Source organism: Protopterus annectens, chromosome 13.part0 (assembly GCF_019279795.1).
Source record: "Protopterus annectens isolate FY-2018-M chromosome 13.part0, PAN1.0, whole genome shotgun sequence".
Taxonomy (NCBI): Eukaryota; Metazoa; Chordata; order Ceratodontiformes; family Protopteridae; genus Protopterus; species Protopterus annectens.
Genome location: NC_056747.1, coordinates 768,273,569 through 768,298,384, shown reverse-complemented (window position 1 = coordinate 768,298,384; position 24,816 = coordinate 768,273,569). Strand labels below are relative to the sequence as shown.

The 24,816-nt window shown below is 36.9% G+C and overlaps 1 protein-coding gene across 1 annotated transcript in view; it reads left to right on the top strand.

Moving 5' to 3' along the window:
- The window catches only part of SLC6A4 (solute carrier family 6 member 4), a 726,628-nt gene that overhangs the window by 506,101 nt on the left and 195,711 nt on the right, over window positions 1-24,816 (top strand). Inside the window, exon 8 of the mRNA XM_044054475.1 lies at window positions 13,738-13,865. Within this exon, the coding sequence (XP_043910410.1) occupies window positions 13,738-13,865 (128 nt within the window). The remainder of the gene's footprint in view (window positions 1-13,737; window positions 13,866-24,816) is intronic.

Sequence of the window (24,816 nt, the reverse complement as noted above, 5' to 3'; positions counted from 1 at the left end):
CCAATGAAAATTGTGTACCTATTGTAGATTACAGCTTATGATGCTTAAGGAAAACATTTGATTGAGTCAGAGGGTAACAATAAGGGCAGATTTGATAGAGTCATTTTTCTGGTTGTATTTTGGAAGGAGATGAATCTCCATAGGTGCTGAAACAAACCATGGTGACTCAAGCATGTACTGCAGGTAAAGTCTCTGAAACCATTAATGAACACTTGCTACTTATCTAGAAGGGGGAAGCAGGTGTCTTTGGGGAAGGGAGTTTAAGGCTCTGGAATAAGAGGAAAAATAGCCTGGTATTCTGGGAGGAGATGAACTGTGACTGTTGAACCTGCAGTAAAGACAGATGGAAATCTGGTTTACACAGTTCACTGAGATTGGAATTTGAAAGAATGCTGAATGCAGCATTAGTCTTGCGATTGAGTTGCTGAGAAAAGTAACACATACATTAATGTCTTTTTTAACGGAGACTTACCAATAATTAAGACTATCAAGCAGGGTATTCAGATCATTTAGAGAGTTAAAAAGTAAAGTAGTATATAAAATGAAACAAAACTGAGTCAAACATGTAGAGAAGAAAATGGATAACAAAACCTGAAAATCTGTGTCTGTCAGTTTCCAATATATGCTACTACATCTAGGAAACTTGTAACATTTGCCTTGGGAAGTAATAAAGGCACTTGTGGAACATGAGACCATATTCTCTGGACTTGTCAGAGGTTATGTACATATAAAACAGGTTTGGAACAATTACTAAAAAAGTTTTTGGTAAGTTAGTGATGTTTATAAACTCTGTTGTTTTAGGAAACTTCTAACTGAAAATTAGTATGGCATCAACTAGGAAGTAGAACTTCAAATATGAATCGACCACTGCTGATGTCATTTTTATTGAGGATGATGTGGAAAAGATGGAAAGCAGGCCAGCAAAAACATGTTGTTATAAGTCTGCATTTAGTTGATTGCTATGATATATATTTATAAGGAAGCTCAGTTATTCAAAACCAAACTTGTCACGTAGGATGCTTTACGATTTCCTATGACTGCTGAGTACAATAATAGCCAGTCTGAGAAAGGACATAGCAACGTGGACTAACCTAATGAAGCTGGATCTGTAACCTATAAGACAGAAAGAAAAACATCAAGACCCTGTTGATTGAAACTGCTCCATTTCCATAATGCCATCAGAAAGATGCTTGCCATGAGAAAGGATAAAAACTGAATAACACTTGACAGGATTAAGACTGAAGAATACTTGACAGATGTAGAATGTGTATAGGGAAAATCATGCAGTGAATTTATTGATTCTGTTTCCTGTGTTATTGTTTTTTTTTTTTTTCATTTTCTGATTACATTATTTTGTATATTTGTTACTAAAAGTGTTATTAATTCTTTCACTTTAAAAGGTCAAATATCATTAAGATGCAATCAAATAAAACAAACAATTCAGCTTGGAATATGAATTGTATTTGATCTATGGCTGAAATCATTTTTTAATTTACAGTTCTATGATGGTACAACAGTCAAAATTTTCATTTAATTTTCTAAGGACATTTCACTAGTGTTTTTTTGTAAGACTGAACTGCATGTTGTTGTTTATTTGTATAGATGGGAAGATGCAAATACATGAGAGTTCATAATAAACATCGAGTATCTGCAACTAGTCCTAAGCTGGAAGCCTGATGTGCAAGTTTACACAGCATATTACATGGCATGGAGTAGGAAATAGTAAAACATAAGCATTAAAGCCTCAGCCAACATTACAGTTGCTTAGCAGCAGAAAAAGAAGGGGGTCCGAAGGGAGAGAAGATGAAGCCAGCAAGAAAAGGGAAGTGGTATTGCTGGAACTGAATGCATCCTCAAGTCTTGCTTCACAAGGTAGACCCTGCTTTTACAAAGTCTCACTAAGATGACACCGATATATAGACTGTATCTTATATAGATACATCTTAGACAGAGGTTGACTAAATACCTAATCCTGGTGTGTGCACTGATACCAGGACTGGAAAAAATGGCAGTGTAAAATCCTCAAAGCATGGAACATTCCAACAATGGGGTTAGGCCAGGCTCAGAGGGATGATGGTAACCCCGTTGGAGAAGGAAGTAGTAGTCCACAAAAACACAAAAACTAACAAGCCAAAAAGAGTCATAAATATGACAGATTGGACTACTGAGACTAAGGAAGAAATTATGTGTGGTTATTATTATGCAAGAAGCCCAGAATTTCCAGATGGAAGATATTCAAAAAGATTAAGAAAGAAATTAGGTGAAAGAGAAGTACTTGCACAAGAAAATCTGTCTAAAGCTTCAAATAAAAAATGTGTTTGTTAATACAACAGATCCATAAAAAGCATTCCATAGACAAAGAAACGTTGAGCCACCTGGAAAAAGAAGCAACAGACAAAGTATGAAAATATAAAGAACTAAACCCAGAGATTTTTGAAAGATAATCATGGACATGGAAAAGAAAGAGATCTAATATGGTGCAATAGTTATGCTAAATAGAAAGCCACACTAATCAACACACAAAAAAAAACAGCTCCAAAGATATTTGAAGGGAAATACAGGCAAAGGCAGTCAGATATGGAAAATTTCCCAAATACAAAAAAAAAATAAGAAAACAAAGGGTGAACAGAGGATTAGTAAGGTAGAAATTAAACAAACAGAAACTGAAGTTATGGAATACCTGCGAAGTGAAGGATTTAGTGTAGGAAAACAGGTAATGTTACAGCATGATGGAACAACGAGCCCCCAGATCGCAGAGATACAAGTACAGCAGGAAACGTTTAATAACTTGCCACATGATGATGCTCTGGAGCCTTCAGAAGGAAGTTCAGCTTGAGTTGTGCAGTAAGGGAAGAAGCAGGAAACAGTGGCAACTCTGATGCAGGCAATGTTGTGGAGTGATGGGACAATGAGTTGCCATAGGAAGGAGCAGGATGTAGCTAAAGAGGATCTGTCACAAAAAGTTCTGGAACTTTCTATAGAATGGCCACAGGAAACAGAGCAAAGAATGCACTCTTAGTTTAGAAGGAAATGATTGAAGGGAAAAGTTGATTGATTTAATAGTGATGGATAGACATATTAAGTTAAATAAAAAAATAGATCCAAATATTAACGCTGAGAGGTAACTAAGGCACACATAAAAATCCAGTGTAAAGAATTCGATAAATAAAGACTTGTATAAGTGAAATAAAAACTGGTTTATTACTAATACAACTGGTAAGCGCTTTCACCGTAGCTTCGTCAGACCGTTATAATTCAAACTCATGCATCACGTAATTTATAAACTCCATCAATTAACTTAGATACAATAATTAACACAGTTAAAGGAGTATCACACAATACATCTTACAACTGCTTGTCTATTAAAAATGTCATAACACCATTACATATCTCACTAGATTCTATTCAATTTACAGCACTTACTTATCTGTAGGTGCGTGTCATGTAGGTAAATACTTAATAACTTAAATGCAAATATATATCTAAATACTATTCTAGTAAGATTCTAATTGTTTACCCTTCACTGCACACATTTCTATATGCATAAAATAATGCTAGTGTATCATTAAAAACTCAAATGGGTTGTCGCATCTCTATAATGCTTATAATATAGCAGTCTTCATATGATCCGGTGTTAACTATTAAAAAATATATATTTTTTATGTAGTTCTCATAAAGTCAAACAAGCAAGCATAAATAACGCTTCGAAAAGTCTGACTTTGAAACAACTTCGAAGCACTATAAACATAAATACACATACCTATACTATCGACAATCATTAAAATATGTCACTCACTAACTCTCCTTTTACCACGTCTGTGAGTGAATTGTCATAGACATACGTCTTGTAATGTATGAGATATAAATAAAGTGGTTGGACTTAAATAAAAGAATAGATTACAGAAAGTAAATAAGAAACAGAATGTTAGAAATCTGATAAAACAGAAGAACACAGCAATCAAGATTATTAACAGAAATTCATGTGATATAACAGAAGTAAATAGGATATATTACTGTGCAGCTAAATTAATAACATATAAAGTCTTACCACAAGAACATAGAATAATAAGGGGAAAGGAAGGGAAGAAATACATGCTGTCCATACCACTCAACCTCTTAGCACAAATAATCTGGACAAAGGCAAAAAGAATGGGGGACAAAGGCCCACAAACAGGGGAATATTTTAAATATTGCTCCTATAAACCTAGAAAGTTGAGAGAATAATTGATTTTGCATTGTCATGCATTTTCTGAAGGTTATGAAGCCTGAAACGCAAATCTTTTGTCATTATTTAGTGACTTTATTTCATAGTGATTTTTCAAAAGCCCACAAATTTTAAGAGGAACAGGGTAAAAATACAAGTCAAAAATATGTACAGTTGAGAGCTATGCTGTCATAGAAGCATCAGATAAAGAAAACTACAAAGCCATTAAGACAAGAAGTATAAATGGTAAAAGAATATAGAAGAGGGAACAGTTCAAAAAATACTTAAAGAGAGATAGATATGGTAAAAGCAATGCACAGCATCAGAACAAGCCAAGATATATCATACACTATTCCAAATAGTTAACTAAATATAGCACAGGGAGAAAAACTTAGAATCTATCCAGATAAACATAAAGGAAAAGTACAAAATAAGCAAATTCATTGATGATCCAAAAACTTTTATAGAGAACTGAGAAACAAAGCAAGAGGAATAGAAATGCCACAAAAAGAACGAAATAGACACATTTTGCAGAACTATTTATGAAGACCCTGTGAAACATAACAAAAATGCTTAATACATAGAAATATTAAAAAAACAGTAAGGAGTTCAAATATACAGGATATAAAATAGGTTGAAGTAACAGCCAAAGAAACTAAAACAAAATTAAGAAAAGCTTCTAACTGTAAAAACCCAAACCCGGATGCAGTACCTAACTTCTGGCTAAAAGTATTAACATATTTACACTACGCTTTACCCCCCCTTGACTGCAGTGGTGCAGTGATTAGCACTGTCACCTCACAGCAAGAGGTTATCCTGTTTGATTCTCGGCTGGGGCTCCTTCTGTGTGGAGTCTGCATGTCCTCCCCGCGGTTGAGTAACATTTGAAAGACATTCAAGTAGGTGTGTGCATGAATGGATGTGCTTCTTTGAAGGTTGGGCATCGGGCTGGCAACTCAGCACTGTAAAAAACCCACTGCCAATCATTAGCAGACCGGAATTCTGCTGTGGCGACCCCTAACCGGGAAAAGTCGAAAAAAGAAAGAAGGAAGACACTACGCTTTACACCTGAGTAAGAATTACTTGTGTACACATTTTGAATAGACACTAACCTTGTTTACAACAAGAAAAATGTTATTCTAATTAAGAGGGAACCTTTAAGCCATCCTAAAAACTATACACCTATATCTTGCCTTCCAATGAAGTACAAGCTGTATAGTAGAACTGATGCAGATGGAGTTTATAGTAATTTAGAAAAAAGTCAATCATGGCACTAGAACAATAGGGTAACAAAAAAGTCATATGGAACAAAGGATCACTTGTTCCTAAATAAAGCCATAATACAGAATTATAAATAGGGGAAGAATCTAAGTATGTCATGGATAGAGTACAAAAAAGCATTTGACAGCATCCCACATTCATGGATAAAGCATTGCTTACAGATGTATAAGATATATCCTACTTTGATCAGTTACTTACAGTAACCATGAAACCACTTTGCAGTTAAGCCATGACAAAGGGCAAATTATTATCCCAGGGATACAAATTCAAAGAGGAGTATTCCAGGGTGATTCTCTCTCACTCCTATTGTTTTGTCTGGACCTTAACTCGTTAAGATGTTTACCTAAAAGATTGGGTCATGGTTACAATTTGGCTCCCAGAAAACAATCTTTCTTAAAGACTTCTCATCTACTTTTTGTGGATGACTTAAAACTATATAGCTCATCAGATGAGAAACTGAAAGCACAACTGCAAGTGGTTAAACCTTTCACAGATGGTATAAGAATGTCATTTAGTCTTGATAAATGTGTAGTACCAAGAAAATATCATTCTGGGACAAGAATGTGATATAAAGGAACTCAAGGAAGAATAAGTAACTATAAATCATAAAACATGAACTAATGCAAATAAACTTAGTCAAAAATACTTCAGATGACTAAAACTGCAATGAAAACAGCCTTGACATATAAGAATGAGGTCCAAGCTATAAACCAGTTTGCGCTTCTCGTTCTCACTTACAGTTTTGGTATGACTGATTGGCCCCAAAAGGTATTGGTTCAGTTGGAGCAGGAAACAAGGAAAGTCTTTAACATTCATAAAATTATATATAAAAATCAGTGTATACCAAGATTATATGTTCCTCCTCTGAAGGAGGTATGGGCCTCCTCAAAACTGATTACATGTATAGATCTGCAGTTGTGGGACTGCATAGATATCCGTTGACCTCATCAGATCCAAATATAGTGAAAGTTTTAAAACATGAGGAGATGAAGTCTATGATGACCTCTTTGCTTAGCTTAGCAGAAGCATTCCAGTGTCAAGTGGGAATGGAAATCAAACCAGAAGTAGACAAAAGTCAGATAACAACTGAATGTGCCAAAAACAAAAAAAGATAATATAAAAAGAAGGATCAGATGAAATGGAAAGAAATGTGGAAAAGACATAAGTATAGTGGCAAGTGTAGAGATCTCCTGAAACAACCTTTTGTTATTCAGGATTTGAAAAAAAGTTGGCACAGTGGTAACTGGAAACTCTTAGAAAACAAATAGTAAACAACAAGACAACAGCTCCAATGCCAAAAACACTTTATTCCAAAATCAATAAGCAAATGTCATTTTCTGAATAAGCCTGGAACAATCCAATGTATGAATTGCAGTTGTAGTGACATTTTTACACATAATAATTTATTTGTCCATCCTATAACTCATAAACAATATGTTTTTCATTGTTCAGCTAACTGCAATAGTATGAATGCCGCCTACTTGGTGACCTGTGTTAAGTGTTCATCATTCTATGTTGGTAAAACCACTAGAAAATTAAAGGAGCAAATTATTGAACATAAATCTGACATTCGTAGAAAAATTGAGACAAATGCATTAAGTAAGCATATTATGATTAGTGGTCATGAACACTATTTTAGTTTTAGGGTTATGGATGTAGTTTTTAAAGAAGCCAGGGGTGACGATGTAAACAATATACTGGAGAATAAAGAGTATGAATGGATTATTAGACTGCAGGTAGACTCCAAGCCTTGCTTGAATAATTCTGTGAGTATTAAACCTGTATTAGGCAGAAGACAGCAGCAAAATCTTTAGATGTGTGTTTATATGTATATATGTATTTTTAACTTTGTGACAATATGATTTTAAACAGTTGTATTTTCTAAATGAAGGGGGTTATGTGACAGGCTGACTGTGATCATATGATTTTAATCTGCTCTTATTTAAGATGAATAATGTTAGTATGGAATATTAGCTCTGAAGAAGGGTGGTTTACCCGAAAGCTTTGCTTTGGAATAAAGTGTTTTTGGTGTTGGAGCTGCTGTCTTGTTGTTTAATCAGGATTTGACACAGGAATGGTTAAGAAGAGGTGAGTTGAAACCAAAACATTGAAGGTTAATAATGGCAGCCCAGGATAGTGGATCAAGTACATGTTGGTTTACAAAGTCCTTTGAACATGTCAGAGAAACTGACAAATGTATGTTCTGTAAATAAGAACTGGAAATAGTCACACATTCACTTGTTGGGTGTGATACACTCATAGCAGAGGGCCTGTGTATGTGTGTATATTTAAATCAAATTAAAAAAATTAACAAAAGAATCAAAAATGCTATTTTTATGCAGAGACAAGCCTCTCTGCATCCCCCACACTGCCTCTTAACTACATATACCAACTCTGAAATCGCACAACAGCGGGGAAAAACAAATTCCTAGATCCCACTGTACAGTGATCTCGCACAAAGAGCATCCAGCAGGAATTAAAACAAAGTCAAAAGAAAATATTTGCTCTTTTAAGCATTTGCGCTTATCAAATGTCAGTTACACTGACACACACACACATATATATATATATATATATATATACACACACACACACACACACACACACACACACACACACACACACACGTATATTTATATACAAATGTATACATACACACACTATACACAGGTGTGTCTATGTATCTATGTATGTGTGTACATGTATAGATAAAAACACATATGCACACTTAAGTATACATATTGCCCCGTACCCATATAGCTATATTTGGTTCTATGATAAACAAAGAATCCTTATTAACAAAATTCGAGTAAATAAAGATATTACGTCAACAATGCAAAAAGTTACCTTAGACACAAAATGTGTGTTTGCAGCTTCTTTACATCCCTTACATGAGGGTCTGCACTCCACACACCCTCCTGTCTTTAAATAAACTAACTTGAAAATTGTAAAACCTAGGAGGTAAGGAGAAACTTTTTTATGAACACAGTTTTGTGATCTCACCGACATAAATAGGCAGTCTTCAATAAAACGTAAACAATAATGAAAACAGTTAGACCCTTCCTGTTCTATTAAACATCAGCAGTTATTCCTCTATATGTAGATATGTATTATGCGCAATATACAGTCTCACATACTGTGTGTGTGTGTGTGTGTGTGTGTGTCTCCTTAGACATGAAGGCAGTAATATTGTCCCTGGAAATCCACGCATCACACTGAGAAAAGCACTCCCCTACACTCATGTACACACTCACTCACACACACATAACCCTACATACACACAAACACACACGCTTCACGACATTTATGTACATGAACATATAAACACACACACACACACACACACACACACACACACACACACACATATATATATAGGAACACCGACAGGAAGATGACGGTAAGGAAGTGTTTCGCCAGCATGTTGACCTTTGCATCTTGCCTCCATGGTAGTGTGATCTTGAAGTTGGTATATTTAGTTAGGGGGGTGTGGGGATGAAGTCTCCCACGTGGGTTTATTTTTTTTGCTGCCATTGTTGTGTGCTTGTCGGGTTGGCCAACTGGTTACTCACCGTCAGTTTCCCGTCGCTGTTCCGAGCGGTCGGTGTTATGTCCTGTCGGTGTTGTCGGCTCACTCTTGTGAAAGTCGGTGAAGTAGCATTTCAGTAATGTGTAGGGGAGCCATATATATATATATATATATATATATATACATACATGCAAGCACAAGAGCACACACATACACACATATAAAGACACACACATGTGTGTGTATGTGTGTGTGTGTGTGTGTGTGTGTGTGTGTGTGTGTGTGTGTGTGTGTGTGTGTGTGTGTGTGTGTGTATGAGAGTGTGACCATGTCTGTGTATAGCTATCAATAGATAAATATTTTAGGGCCATAATACCCAGAGTGGAACTAATTATTTCCACCACTCTTCGTTGTTTAACTTATGTAAACCCCGGTCACCTAAAATGTATAAAATCTACAGTGAATTAGTGTTTGTCTCAGCCAACAATCCAACATTTAATAGAAATAATTAATGTTATAAAATGTCATAATTGAGGCAGAACAAGGATAAATAAAATGTATTACCATTCTGCCTGTGTCATCAAAACATCAAGATAATATGAAGTATCCTCATTTCTAAGTTTGTGAAAACTCCTTAAATAGTCAGAGATTTTTTTTAATTCAGGGTAGACAGAGTGATGTGGAAAATGGTAAAAGTGAAGTGCATAGACCCTTTCAAGAATACAATTAAAGAAAAGCTGAGCACAAACCCAGCAAATGCATAGCAGTCAAGTGCTAGCATAGAATTCATCCAGTCAGTGGTGAAGCACAAACACAGTGAAACTCTGTCACTTGCTGACAGCTGTCAAAAACAGAAGAGTCATTATAAATTCTGCTTTATAAAAGGGGCACCATTCTTTATAAAACCATGGACTTCTTTGTGCTAATACATAAAAGTACATACACATAATAGCTGTGATTAAAGGGAAGCACTAGTCCCTGCTCCCAAGTATTACCAGTATTTTTATTGAAACTTCCTTAATAAGCCTCCAAAGTGATTATGTGCCTACTGAGCAGTATCCTGTTATTTAGCACAAATAGATGTTTTTTGAAATTACATATTATTCATAAACTGTTGTCATTTTTTAATATATGAATAACTAAAAAAATGAAACAAAATATCATTGTACAATGGTGAGAAAGCTGTTCTAAATCCATATAGCTATAAAATGAGAAGTGGAAATGAGAAATGTCAGTATTCTCAGTACTAATCCAGTTAACACCCACTCCTTTTCATCTCACCTTATAGCCACTGCTTTCAGCCTCCACTTCATTACACTTCCCATCCCTGATTTCATTAATAACCCCTTTTCCCTTTAACCTCTGTCCTCTTCCCTATATTCACACTTTCCATTTCTAAGCAGTCAAAGCTAAACACATAGTACCACTATTTGAAGAACTAAAAACTGACTCACTTGTGGGTCCTGACAATCTCTCATGATTCTTATTCCTTTGTAAGGACATCATAGCCCTCCCCTTCTTCGCATGTACACTCTCTACCTAACCAAAACATCATGCCTCAATCTGGAAAACAGCCATTGTTACTCCCCCAAAGAAAAGTAATCCATCCCACACCACTGATGTCCTTCCCATCTCCATGCTTCCCATACTTGGTAAAATCCTTGAAAAATTAGTTCAAATCAGTCACTCATTACATCTCCCAACATCATCTAGTATCCTCTAAACAGCATGGCTTTTGGGCCGGTAGGAGCACTTCTGCTGCACTCTGGATACTTACTGATAGCATCCTCCTGGCTATAGACAAAGGCCTCCTCACTGGACCCATCTTTACTGACCCCACCAGACCTCTCATTTGGGTTGACTATAAACTGAAATTGGATTTAGCCAACTACATCTCCCTGGATTAACAATTATCTTTCCAGTCAGTAATTCTCTGTGCAATTTGAAAGAACACCCTTTTTGCTTCCACTCCTCTCCTTAAAGGAGTCCCTCAGGGCTCTACTCTGGCTCCCTTTCATTTTTCCATTTTCATTAATAAACTACCACTTGACTTCCCTCACCTCAGTGTCTTAATTTATGCAGATGACATGGTCTAATTTAATTCAAAGCTGGCCTCCTCGACCATACAGCACCAATTACAAGCTGGTTTTCTTTCTATTACCATATGGCTTAATAACAAAAAAATAATTTTGAACACATCTAAACTAAAGCAATTTTGTTTGGCACTTCCCCTAAATGACAGAATAACTCTCAAGCTCTTCTTATCCATGGCCATCTTGACAACGCCATTGATCAAGTCATCGCCTTCAAATACCTTGGTATGTGGCTTGATCCCACACTAAACTTTCATCTTTGCTTAGAACAAATACGTAAGAAAATTAATTCCTTCCTATTCTGGTCCTCAGAAATTTCCCCCTTCCTCCCCAGACCAACCAGGAATGCCATAAGCAAAGGTGTTCTATTAACACAACTTGAATATGAACATCTACTGAGTACATCATCATCCAAGAAAACTCCTCTATCCTTCAAACTATAAGCAACGATATATGCTGTTTCATTACTCTCTCCCCAATAAAGGAGTATCATTATATTATGCTTAGCAAAGACAACTATCTACCTGTTAGACAATGTGCTCACCAGCGTCTTGGATCCCAACTCTACAAGCTCCTCAAAGAACACTTCTGTTCTTCCCTTTTTCAACCTATAAAGATGACCCACCTGTTACAGTCTAAGAGGTCTGAGCCACTCTAGTCCACTTTTTCAATGTCCCAGAATCACATTCATTGCGCTAACCATGCCTTAGCTATTCTAGGCCCAAACTCTGGGAATCTCTCCCTACTAATCTTAATGAACTCACCTCATGTCCCTCATTCCAAGCTCAGCTTATAGATTTATATCACATCTGAGTCAGTTTTGCAAATGCTTTTCCTCTGGGCACATCACCTAATCCCCCACTCTCCCTTTCACCAGTCAGGCACCTTTGTCTTCCTCACAATTTTCACACAGATTTCATACACTAACATGTGACATCTCTTCCACATATATTGTATATAGTTCATTTCTGTGTGCCCTTACCTTAATTTTTCTGTCTTTACATTTTGTGCTCTAGCCTTTCACCATTTTACTTAATCCTTCTTCTTCCCTCCTTACTCTAACCATCCCTTCTTATTGTTTCTTGTACTGTGAACTTTGTTATTATTACTGTTATTAATCCATTGCTGTCTTCACACAGCATCGTTTGTATTCATAATACTTTTTGCCAGCTTGCTTATCTACTGTCATTTATATTTGTCTGTGTTGAGACTATAATAGGTCCACTTGGATCAGTGCCCTCCCCTAGTTACCAAACTGAATAAATAAATAAATAAAATAAATAAAATATCTTAGTAAGCGATTACAAACAGTTTTAGAGGAAAAGATACAAGGTACAGTTAGGAGAACAAAGCCTGAATTTGACAAATTATTCTGATTCCACTTTGTCTGTAGTCTGCAATTACTTGTTTTCAGTGAAAGACAAGCACTTTTTTTTTCTTGGAATGTGAAGAATTTTCTATTCTTTCAGTTAATTTGGGCTTAGAATGAAAATGATTATATAGCAAGGAGTAGAAGATGAAGGCAGCCTTGCTCGTTGTAACAAAACATACCATCTGTTCTTTTCAGGGAAACCATATTTCCAGCAAATGCATTTGATCAGACAGAACACAGCTACATGACACTGAGGCCAGGATTCATGGAGATGTACTGCAATTCTGCTGAAGATTTGAACAGCTATGTGGTAATGTGTGGCTGACCTAAAACCGAGTGAGTCAGGTTGTCAGTTCATTTCTTTCAGAGGAAGCAGAAAAGGTTTACTGTGATCTGGAATTTACTAGTGTTAATAATTATGACAAATTCAAAGTGGAAATATTGGCTCACAGTCACATGATGCCTACAGTAAGGGGTACAGAAGTTCCGCTCCTGAGTCTGTACACTTCAGATAAGCCATCTCATTCACACATTTGTATTCATCTAAGTGAACAGCAGCCCAGCAGAAGTGAAGATGATTGTTTTCAGCTGGTTCCTAAAAGGCCTAACAGATGCTACAGGTTGGTGGGTGTCACAAGGAAACCAGACCACTAGAGAGAAACTCTTTAAACTAGTGGAAAAATATGTGGTATCTGCTGAATTGATACTTAGCCATGGGCAAAAGGTGACTGAACTTCATATACCCAAGAAGTACAGTAAAGCTAGTGTTGGGGTGAGAGCTCAGGGTGGAAGATCTACAGAATTTAAAAAATAAAAAACAGAAAAACATTGGAACTGTACAAAAGATGGACAAAGTAAAATGTTTTAAGTGCAATCAACTTGGGTATTTTGTTCACAATTATCATTTAGCCAGTGAACCTATGCAGTGAGATATAAGTACTAACATTGTTTTTCTTTACAAAAGGTCACAATATTCTCACGTGAAACAAACTGTGTTTTAGAATTATATAACTAACAAATACATAAAGTGTGAAGTCATTTGTGCGGAATCAGTACTATATTCGTCTTAGAAAAAAGGCCAGGTGGAAATGTCTATCATGAAGCACAGCAAAACAGCTGCTGTGAAATTATTATATTCTGCTTGACTATTAATATCTAATCAGTTTAATAATCCATAACTTTAATTGTGATTGACTACCTATTTCTAATCATATGACCATAGTTTAAAGAGATTCATGGCAATATTTTTTTCTTGCAGAGATGCACTGGTTACTAGTACAGTGAACTGTTCAACAAGCTTTCTTTCTGGATTTGTCATATTCACTGTCCTCGGATATATGGCAGAAATGAGGCAAAAAGATGTTGCAGATGTTGCCAAAGATGCAGGTATGTAATGTGATCGAATGAAGGCTCTACTAAGAAAGTTTTTAAAGTAACAAATAACAGGCTTCCTGTAAGCGCAGACATCCTTTTAGAATACCACAGTATGGGAAGCATGGAAGTCCTGTAGACAGTTTCTTTACAAATTATTGCACTACATATGAAACAACAGAACACAATTATTAAAGTTTCATCTTTTTGACCCAGGCAGTATATCACAGATTATTAAGGGCATGGCCTTCTAAAGAGCTTCATTTTGTCATTTTGAGTTTTGTTACCCCAGTGCCATCTTTATATTCTATCACTAAGTAAATCACTAAACCAGACCTGTGCTCCTCACTGTTCACCTCTGTAAAGAGGTGCATATGACAAATTAATCTTAACTAGTTAACAAAAAAAGTGATTGATTTCACCAGTTTTAAGATACATAATTGTGACTTTTATTAGGTTGTTGGCTGTTTCATTTCTCCATGCTTTTATGCTCCCAAGAATGGTAAAAACCTTATAGATTTAACCAGTCAATAAATGAATGAATGAAGTTTGGTTGGGAGTAAGACAGAACTCTGAGATGCTATTGTTTGCCACTCATTAATGTGAATAGTGAAATGCAGTTTTATAGTATCATATACTAATTCTGAGGCTGCAGAATCCTACAGCATTTCCCATACTCTGCGGTAAAAGGATACTTCAGCAAAGGATAGGGGAATGGAATGCAAAAATCGAAGGCACATGGGATGAAACTGAGTACAGATAAGACAGTTGTAATAGCAGCAAATGAGGAGTTCAGAACAAGCTGAGAATTGAGACAAAAGGGAAAATAGTGGAACAGGTCAACAGCTTCATGCATCATGGATGGATGCAGAAAAGGCCAAAGACGACTGATTACAGTGGTTCGGGCACATCCATCTCTTTGATGAACACCCATGTTTCCTCTTTCCTTACTCCGATCTGTCCTTAATCTTCTTCACCAGATTATTTTCTACTTTCCTGTGCATGTGCTCAAACCACTGTAATCTGTTCTCTGCAATTGTAGCTACCTGGACTTCTGCTGTGATCTTCTCATTTCTTTGTTTGTCCCACAGCATGAATCCTACCACCCAACTCAGGCACTTCATCATCTCCATCATCTCTAGCTTCCTCAACTGCTTTGCCTTCACATCACAGGTTTCTCGCCATACAGCAGTATCAGTCACAGCAATGTTTCATACACCTTACTTTTCAGTTTCTTTGGCAGTTGTTTGTCACACACTAACCCTGACTTTCTGTTCCAGTTGGCTGCAGCCCCACTGCTTCTAGCTGTGACTTCCTCATTCAGACATCCTTTCTCCTCAACCACCCCTATCGGATACCTGAAGCTGTTAACCTGTTCCACTCTTTTCCATTATGTCTCAGTTCTCAGCTTCTTTTAATTTCCTCATTTGCTGCATTTACAACCGTCTTATCTGTACTCAGCTTCATTCTGAGTGTTTGCAGTTTTGCATTCCATTCTCCAGTCATTTGCTGAAGTTCTTCTACAGAGACCACATCATCTGCATACAGCAACTTTGTTGATTTGTCCCCTCTGACCTCTTTGCTAATGTACTTCAGCACTGGCATGAACAGCAGTGGGCTCAGAGCTGAACTTTGATACACACCCACTCCCACTGAGAACCCCTCTGAAAGTCCGAACAGTATTAGTATTTGTGTCATTTGGTCCTTGTGCATAGCCTGCACTAACCCTATCAATGTTTCTTGCACTTTGAGCCATCACTCAGCATTCTTGGGAACTTGCTATATTCTTTCTCGAAGTCTAGGAATGCCCAGTTGGACTATTTCCTCATCTCTAACTTCTTCTCAGCTATCTGTCTTACTGTAAACATCAGGTTGGTTGTGCTGCATTCTGATCTGAATCTGCGCTGCTCATCTCCCATCTTGCTTTCTTTCTCTCACTTTTTTCCTTCACTCCTTTCTTTTGATGACTTCCTGGACTTCTTTATTACACCACAAACTTTCCTTAATTACCTTATTTCCATACCTGGCATGGCCACATGTCTGTTCTATAGTCCTCACATATGCTGTTGTAAGGCATTGACACTCTTCTTCTTCAACTCCACCTATTTCCTCCTCTTCCTGAGGTGCTAGAGTTCTGGGTTTTCCTTGAACTCTTATGTTTCCTCCAGTCAACTTCCAGTCTTCAGCCTAGTTCCAGTTGAGTTTAAAGCCTTCTCTGACCACTGGGGATGACATTGCAATCACTGATTATACTCCAGTGCCCTTTCCTTACTAAGAGGAAGTTAACCTGAATCATATATTGGCCACTCTTGCATGTGCACTTATGGAAGGCTCTCTTGATGAACCAGGTGTTGGCCACCATCAAGCCATTTGCTAGACAGAAGTCTAGCATGGCATCTCCTTCATTATTCCTTTTGCTGCATCCATGTTGACCCAGGCAGTCCTCATATCCTGTTCTGTCTGTTCCAATGTGTGCACTTACGTTCCCAATTATAAACTCCATCTTATGTTGTCCTACTTTATCTAGTAGGACTTGTAACTCTACCTGAATGCACCCTTTTCCTATCACAACCCTGTCTTGAGTTATATGTTGAGATTATGAATATTGCCCTATCCTTACACCAGAGTCTGATTGCAATGAGTCTGTCACTAATTCTGATGACATCCCTCACTGTCTTCTGAAGCCTCTCCGTCATCACAGTTCTCACATCATTTCTAGTATGTCCTCCCATGAGTAGTAGACTCCAGATCCCATGCCTAGTGGCTGTGCTGCCTTACCCTTCCATTTTGTCCTCTGGATACAGAGGTTATCCAGCCTCCTCCTTATCATCAAGTCATCAGCTTTCAAGCTGCCTCCTGCCACTGAGCCTATACTGAGTGTAGCAATCCTTTGTTCTGTTTATTATTCTGTATTTACTGTATAGTTGTCCATTGCTTAGAAAAAAATACATAAAACAAGTTTTATTTCCAGAGCACTTTCTTTTCTTATTATTTTGTTTGCCTCTCCTTGTCTGATGACCCTCAGCATCCCTCTAATGGGTCTTAAGTACATACATTCTCCAGAGAGAAGGAAGTCCCCAATGTCTCCAGGGCAACAACCTGATAGAGGGAGCGATAATCCAGCCAGGTACTGATGCTGCATGTACTCCATCAACCCTCACTGCTTTTGATGGTCTGTGGAGATGGAAAACATCCTAATCCCAGCAACATGAGTGTCTACCTTCCCACACACCAGCACCTTCCATATTAAAAAACAGACCCTAAGTGCCTCCCTGTCAATGCACTACCTAGTGCCTCTCGTATATAACCAAGTAATTATTTCAAGTGGGGATATGTTGCATTGCTGGGATGGCCTAATCCCACCTCAGGTGACTGACCTGTGTGCCCACATCACTGTGGAGTTTCATAATGCCTCTCATCTACATATGCAATGGATGCTACTGTCACAAGTGTGGTAATGCCAAGCACACAGCCATCCTTGATCTTGTAATAAATACTGGGCACCTGCATGCCAAAACCATCAGTACTGCAGTGATCAGACCAATCCTTCTGCGAAGGAAGGTTGAGACAGCATCAGCCACTCGATAGGTTATATAGAATAAGTTATTCCCATTATTTAACCTCTCTCTCTTTTTCCAAATTAGTAATTGTTTAATTTCAAAGGAACACATTCTGTCAATTTATTCTTCTTGTTTCAAAAACTGAATACAAATTTATTCTTCTGAAACAGTTTTAAATGGTCATCCCTTGAAAAGAGCATTGATATTTACCAGCATAATTATAAAATATAGGCATTTATTTTTGACATACTACCTATCTCTTGCTTTAGGCTTTCATTTTTACATAAAATATTCACTGTTCTTTATACACTGGTTGTTTGCTTACCATCAATCCCACACAAAAGTCAGAAGATGGTGCTGTTTGATGTTACCACTTCATTCCAGAGCCCACTCCCTTACCTTCCACTGGGGGTCACTGGGTTGCTGAGAGTGAAACCAAATTTTAAAAATTCTTCTAGCATAGGATAACGTGTGTGACTGCAGAGTAAGGTAAGCTAAGGCACGAGTCTATGACTGTTATATTGTTCTGTTCAAAATTTATAAGAACATTTAATCACCTATTTTGAACAGACTGTCTGTTTTTGTATGCAATGTATGCATTTAATAATATGACATCATTATTTCTACTTAATTTTAAAGTGTGTTCTACTGCTTTTTTACTGTTAGGTGTGTCTGACTTTTCCTTTAGGTGTTTTAGTGTACATTTAACAATTTAATTTTATTTTATTTATATTTGTCATTGCTTTATGCTAGGATTGTGGCCATAATGTTTGCACTAACTGAATTAGATCACTTTACCTAGCTGATGGAATTTTTTACTGTAATATAGTATGTAAAAATAGAGTTTAGGAAAATATGTTTAACTGAAATAAATAACAAAGATGTTCAAGCATTAATAGCTGATTACATAAGTCTTTGATAAGACTAAATAATGCTGTCTTACCATCTTGGCATTTTCTGTATTAAGGCTGCTCTGGGTGAAAATGCTATTGTTTAAAATAACAGTTGTAACCAGTGTATGACGTTTTATGGTGAAAGTGTTCAACTGTTGCCTGCTTTAAGAGACTGTTGGAAGACAACACTAAACCCCCTCCTTTTAAAGTGGTCAGGGCTACTTTGATGCTAGAACATCTCATTTAGAAAGAAGAAAACATGTGAGAAAGCCATTTACAAATGTCTTAACTTTCCTAGCCAGGAATGAAAAGCACTTTTTTTCAATCCAACAATATAGCTACTTATTTACTAAGAAGACTGAAACAAACATACACACTATTATCTGAGTTTCAGGAAGAACAAGATTGTTGGATCTGCAGCTAAAGCCATATAATGAGAGGTTAGAAACGTTTAAAATGTGTAGTCATGGAAAATAAGACAGATGGAATTAGAAGCTTTAAATAACTTAGGGGTATACACAGAGTCTAAGCAGGTGCACTGTTTCAAAAAGCATCTACATAAAAATAAAATATACCACCTGAAGGCACAAGATGAATAACTTTAATGAGATGTAAAGTATTCTATTTTTATGAGTACTGAATGACTAGCATGGTCTTGTTAAAGGTAATAAGCCTAATGGCCAACATATTCAGTCATGTGATGTTCAAGCCAAACTGAAGATTATGCTCATTAAATAACAAATAGTTTTGCAAGACAGAATTAGCAGGATATTTCATGAGTCCTTGAGCCTTCATTCTTCACAACACAAATGCTTAGCAAAAATTGTTCAAAACAGACTGGCCAAGACTACATATGTACATACATACATAGTCTACATACCACAAATCCCTCTCCCATGGAATAAAGGTAAAGTCCTCTCTCTTGATAATACAACCATCAACATTATTTCTCATAGCAAATTATTAGGAATGATAGTGGATGATAATCTTAAATTTGACCTACATATACAAAATTGTATAAGAAAAACTCATCAAAAACTAAAGATGCTTTACAGAGTCAAAAACTTTCACACTGACCCAACTAAAGCTATACTTGCCACTACTAATCCCCCCCCCCCCCCACACACACACACACAAACACTTCTTTATGGTGCTCCCCTCCTCACTAACCTTCAGGCATCTTAAAATAAAAACTTGAACAATGCTATAACAAAGTTGCTAAATTTGCATCAAATACCCCTTTCAGAACCCACCACTGTATAACACTAAAAGCCTAAATTATTTAGAACTACCCAATCAACTAACATATACACAGTTTCTTACCTTCTATAAAATTATTTAGAATCCATCTACTTGTCCAGCACCAAATAACATTCTACACAACCTATGTTTCTAGTTGGTCATTATGATCCAATGATCAAAAACTCCTCTGTCTCTCCATAAACCTATCAAATCTGCTGGGCATTGTCTGTAATAGTACCATGTTGCTAAGGCCTGGAACACCTTATATCTCTATCCTTCAGGTCAATACCCTTCCTTCCATCCTTCAAAACCATTCTGAAAGACTTCCTAGCCAAAAGCTGGCTCTTTTCTTTCTCAACACCAGGGTAAGCTGTATCCCTAAATGTGGACAAATATCTATTCATACCTTACATATCCTTGTGTGCCATTCTTCACTTACTTCCTTAGTTATATCAGGTTTCTCTCCCCTGGCCTTTTCTTTAAATATACCATAAGCCTGCTTTTCTCTCACTTGATATTGCAATTCCTGTTTGTATTATACTAACTTTCTTTAGTTTCTCTATAGACTGGCTAAAATTTCTGTAATTATTAAATTATTGTCTTATTACTTATATCTACTCCTAACCAATGTTTTCATATTATGTCTAATTTGGTATAATTATTTATATTGCATTTGTTTTTGTATTATTTTTCAAGACTGTAAAATTATTATTATTAAAATATTTTGCAATACTTTGGAGCATTTCTCCTCGGGCCTCCACTAAAAATAAGTACCTACCCAGTCGGACTTTCCCAGTAATCAAATGTCAGTAAATAAATACATAAATCACATGTAGTTGAGCTGTATCATAAATAAAATTAGGTTTCAGTATAAGCCTCATTGTTCAGTTCAATGTTTGTTCACTGGCCAGTGCTGTGTTCTTATGTTCTACAACACAATCCTGTACTTCTTTTGAAAAGAAAAGATTTGTAATTTTAGTTTTTGTTTTTCTTGATTTGTGTGTATTTGAATGGCTTTGCAGATCCTTGAATTATATATGTTTTAATTGCTAAATCTGTCATGACCTTATGAATAATGCTTTTAAAATGGAGACAAGCCCGTTGTGTCTGTGTAGTGCTGTATATCTTTGCAGAAATGACATTTTAGCAAAGTTTTGTCAATCTCAAGGCATAAATGTAAAGATCTGTCCATCTTCAGCTTTCCCATATGTGACAAATCACTTCACCGCCGGTACTGTTTATGGCACTTAGAATAAAGTGCTACATAACTACAGTCTTCTTCTTATTCACCTTCTTATTGCAGTCCTACTGCATGGCACCAATACGCTGTAGTTTTTCACTCATGTATACTCCAATAACTAACATGAGCTCTTTGCTGGCCAGCCTAAGTACCTTCTTAAGGTGAGAGGTCTGGGAATCTTTTATATGAAGCACATAGTTTTCCTTGTTGTTATTATAGACTCTGTTTATTCAGTAACACATGCAGAAAATATAATCACCTCCTTTCCCTAAGTATGGGGAGCCACCTTTGTTCATAGGTTCATAGGTGTGTACTATGCTAATGGTCCTGGAGCCTTTACAACCCTAGCCCATAGGATTACCCTGGCATCGTGCCACCCGACCTTAGTTCCCAGTGCCTCTGTCTAATAGAGCTACCTGAGTGATCCCCAGGATGAATTTTCTATTTCCCATCCACTCATCAAGATTTCTCTTGAAGAGGGCCAGTGAGGTGCTCTGTTTAACATGTATGGGAAGTCTATTCTTTAGCATGGGCAGTCTCTGGGTTATGAACCTGTCCCTCCAGCTTGTTCTGTTGATTGTGGTAATGAGGTTGAGGTCTCTGGAGTGTGTGGTGTGGATGGATTGGGATTTCTATAGATGTAGCATTTCTAACAGAGCTGGGTCAGACATCGCTTTGTAAGTCAAGCAGAGATCACCTCTAAGTAGGCGATATGAGACAGAGAATAGTTGGAGTTTTTTTGAATCTGTCCAAACAGGACAAGTGTTTAAGGCCTAGGATCCTCTTTGTGAGGTACTTTTGTGGCCTCTCCAGTTGTTGGAGGTGTCTAGCAGACTTCCCAACCGTACCGATTTACTCAGCTTTTACTGAGTTTTGGGGTCCAATTAATGGGGTGCCACGATTCCCGAGTGGCACCCCTTCATTTTTTCCAGCTCTTTTCAAATTTTTTTTATTTCACACCGTCAGCCTGTCAGAATTGAGCTCAAGGGCTCATGTGCTTTCCGGTTGGCTGAAAGTATTGATTGTTACAGAGGTTTGGCTGTGTGTTCTCAAATTCCATTCCGGCTGTTTGAAATCTTTTAACGTGGAATCAGAAATGGAGCAAGCAACTGCTGCAGACCTTTGGCTGTGCGTTTGTTGTTGGACTCGGAGTCGTGGCTTGATTAATACTTTGGCTTGCTTTTGCATGGAGCGGAGGTCGCTGATGCCTGGTGAATTAATGCTTTGGTGGCCAGAGGAAATGGCTCAGCTTTGGCTGTTCTGCATTGAGGCAACGATGGCTGCTACTTTGGAGTTATTAGGTGAGCGTGAGCTGTTTAAGGAAACGGTGTGTGTGTCACCCAAACTGTAAGTTGCAGCAGTCATAATGTACCTTTCAGCTACACTGCTTTTTGACAGTCTATTTTTCTCCTTAAAAAAAAATCTATTTTTTATTTATTTAATGATGATGTAAGTCAGAGCCACTCACGTTTTTTATTAAAATAGATAAGCGCTTTTGTCTTGTGACTCGTCTTTAGTTTAATAGAGATGAAGTCTCTATTAAACTAAAGATGAGATGAAAGTGCTATTCTATTTTAATAAAAAAAATGTTAGGTGCTCTCTGAGACTCCTACAGACTTGTTTCAAGCAACAGTTTAGCTTTGGAAGCAATGAGCTATACACATATATCACTCTATGGATAAGTAAAGAGAAGAAGTTTTACTACTTAATTATAACAAATGCTGCAAGTAAGGATTCAAAGGCATTGAAGTAACTAGCATTAAATATAATGTGATGTCATAATGTTTTAAATTCAGTTTTATAAGATGTATTCTAGTTTATCACAAGTGACAGTAAATGAAGTTAATATTCATGTAAACCTTAAGTTACATGTATACTATTCTTAGGACATACATGCATTTATATTTTCTATACGTTAAAAATGAACTGCTATGTGTTCAGTTCCTTGCTAACCCATTAGAAACAGTCTGGATAAATATAGTATCATTTATGCTTCTGGTGATGGTACTTGGAGGGGTGACTGATCTGCCTGATATATTAAAGCTCTTTGGCTTTGTATAAATGTTAAATATTTAAAATGTTGACTTCTTGCTGTATGTCTAGATAATTTAAGCTGAATATCCTCCAGGATTTTAAATGGTCTTTCAGTGCCCTGAAATGTGTTATCCTTCATTTTAAATGCATATATCTCTGGTTGCCTAGTTCCTGTTTTGGAATGGATCCAGTATTGTTTCATAATGTTGATTCAAATATGAAAACAGATGTCTTGGCCATGTCAGTAAACAGCACACATTATGCAGGGAATCAAATGAAACTTTATAAAGCAGTTAGCAATGAAAATGTTAACATTGTTCAGCTTTGAGTTGAAGCCTTTAATACCTCTTGGCGTAGTCCATAATTTAGGAGCATCATATCTACTTGAGCAGTATAATATTTTGGAATTAAATCTGAACTACATGTACATTATGACAATTAATAAATAAAAACAAACACAGGAAACCTTGTATTTATCTGAAACTGTGTGTGTAAATGCCCCCAACTAAATACACCTGGTGGTTAGAGGCTAATAAATGTGAGTTTCAAGGGCAAAAGTTGTAGAAGTAAAGCAGTATGCACACATTAGTGTTTATGGTAAATGAGGTGAAATAGCCAGATAATGGGGCATTGGAATGGCTGCAGGGCCACTCTGGTGCCATACGTTAGTTGTCTGTTCTTCAGTTTGTGTTTGAAAAGTTGGTATCCCACAATTCTATTGGAGTGGGTGGGGTTATGTAATTATGTATGCAAATTGTATGTTAATCAGCGTACAGATTTGTACCTATTTTTCATGGGCCTTGTCCAGATTTTTGATGTTCCCAGGTTGAGAGGTATGGTGTCTAGTGAGGTACATGCCAAATGGGGCATTGTACTCGATGATTGGTCTAATGAGGGATGAGTAGAGGGAGACAATTACCTCTTTCTTCCTGGATGCAAACCCTTAGTAATGAGATGTGCCACATAGAAGGACTTTCTGACCACAGTGGCAATGTTGTGGTCAAAAGAGAGGTTCCTGTCAACCTGTGTTCCCAGATCTCTTATAACGCCTTCTGTCTTCAGTTGATTCATTCCCAGATGCTTGCTTTGAGACAGCTCTATTATGGACCTGTAGTATGACAGTATTTTATTACAAATCATTCATTACATAATAATTAAGCAGTCTTAGTCTCCAAAAACACTTTCTGATTTAAAGATTACACCAAAGTGCTTATTCTGTAATTATATTCCTGCCTAACCATGTCCATAAAGCCCACTCTGTCTGGCACTTTCATCATTCAGTAGTTATCCCTGTCATCAGGAGGGAGTGAAAGAAAACAAAGGCTGGAGAGTTAGCTGTCATACTTCAGAATTAGGGGATTTCTACAGACATTTTCACTTCCATTCTAGTAACTGCCAGGCACATCACTGAAACAGAGCCAGCAATATTGATCTGCTGGTGGACGTGTGCTCCTGCACCAGTCTCCAGCTGTAGTATAGGCCAAGATCATGCCCTCAGCTTGCTTTCTCTCTTGTTGCACAACTATTTGCAATCCTGTAGTCCATATTATTTATTTATTTGTTTATTTATTTGGCATTTATTAACCAGGAAAGTCCGACTGGGTCAGGAACCCATTTTCAGTGGAGACCCGGGGAGAAAGGCGGCACAACAGTAAATATTGCAAATATACCCTGTATTGAATTTACAATTAGATTAAGATTTACAGAGATATGTATAATAGACAACTGGTTGTTTTCATACAGCATTAAGTTAGGAAAACTAGTAGCTGATTTACACAGAGGATGAGATAATATGGGATTAGCTTCATGCTATTTGTCTAGTAGTGGTAGTATATGTAACCTATAGCCCACTGAGTGGTCAAATAACAAGGAGATATAAAGGCAAATGCCTGGTTAAATAATGAAGGAGGTATAGTGAAATCATATATGGGCTTAAGTAGAAAGTTAGGTATTTGAGATGAGGAAAACAATCTAGTAGAAAGTTCAGCAAGATAAGG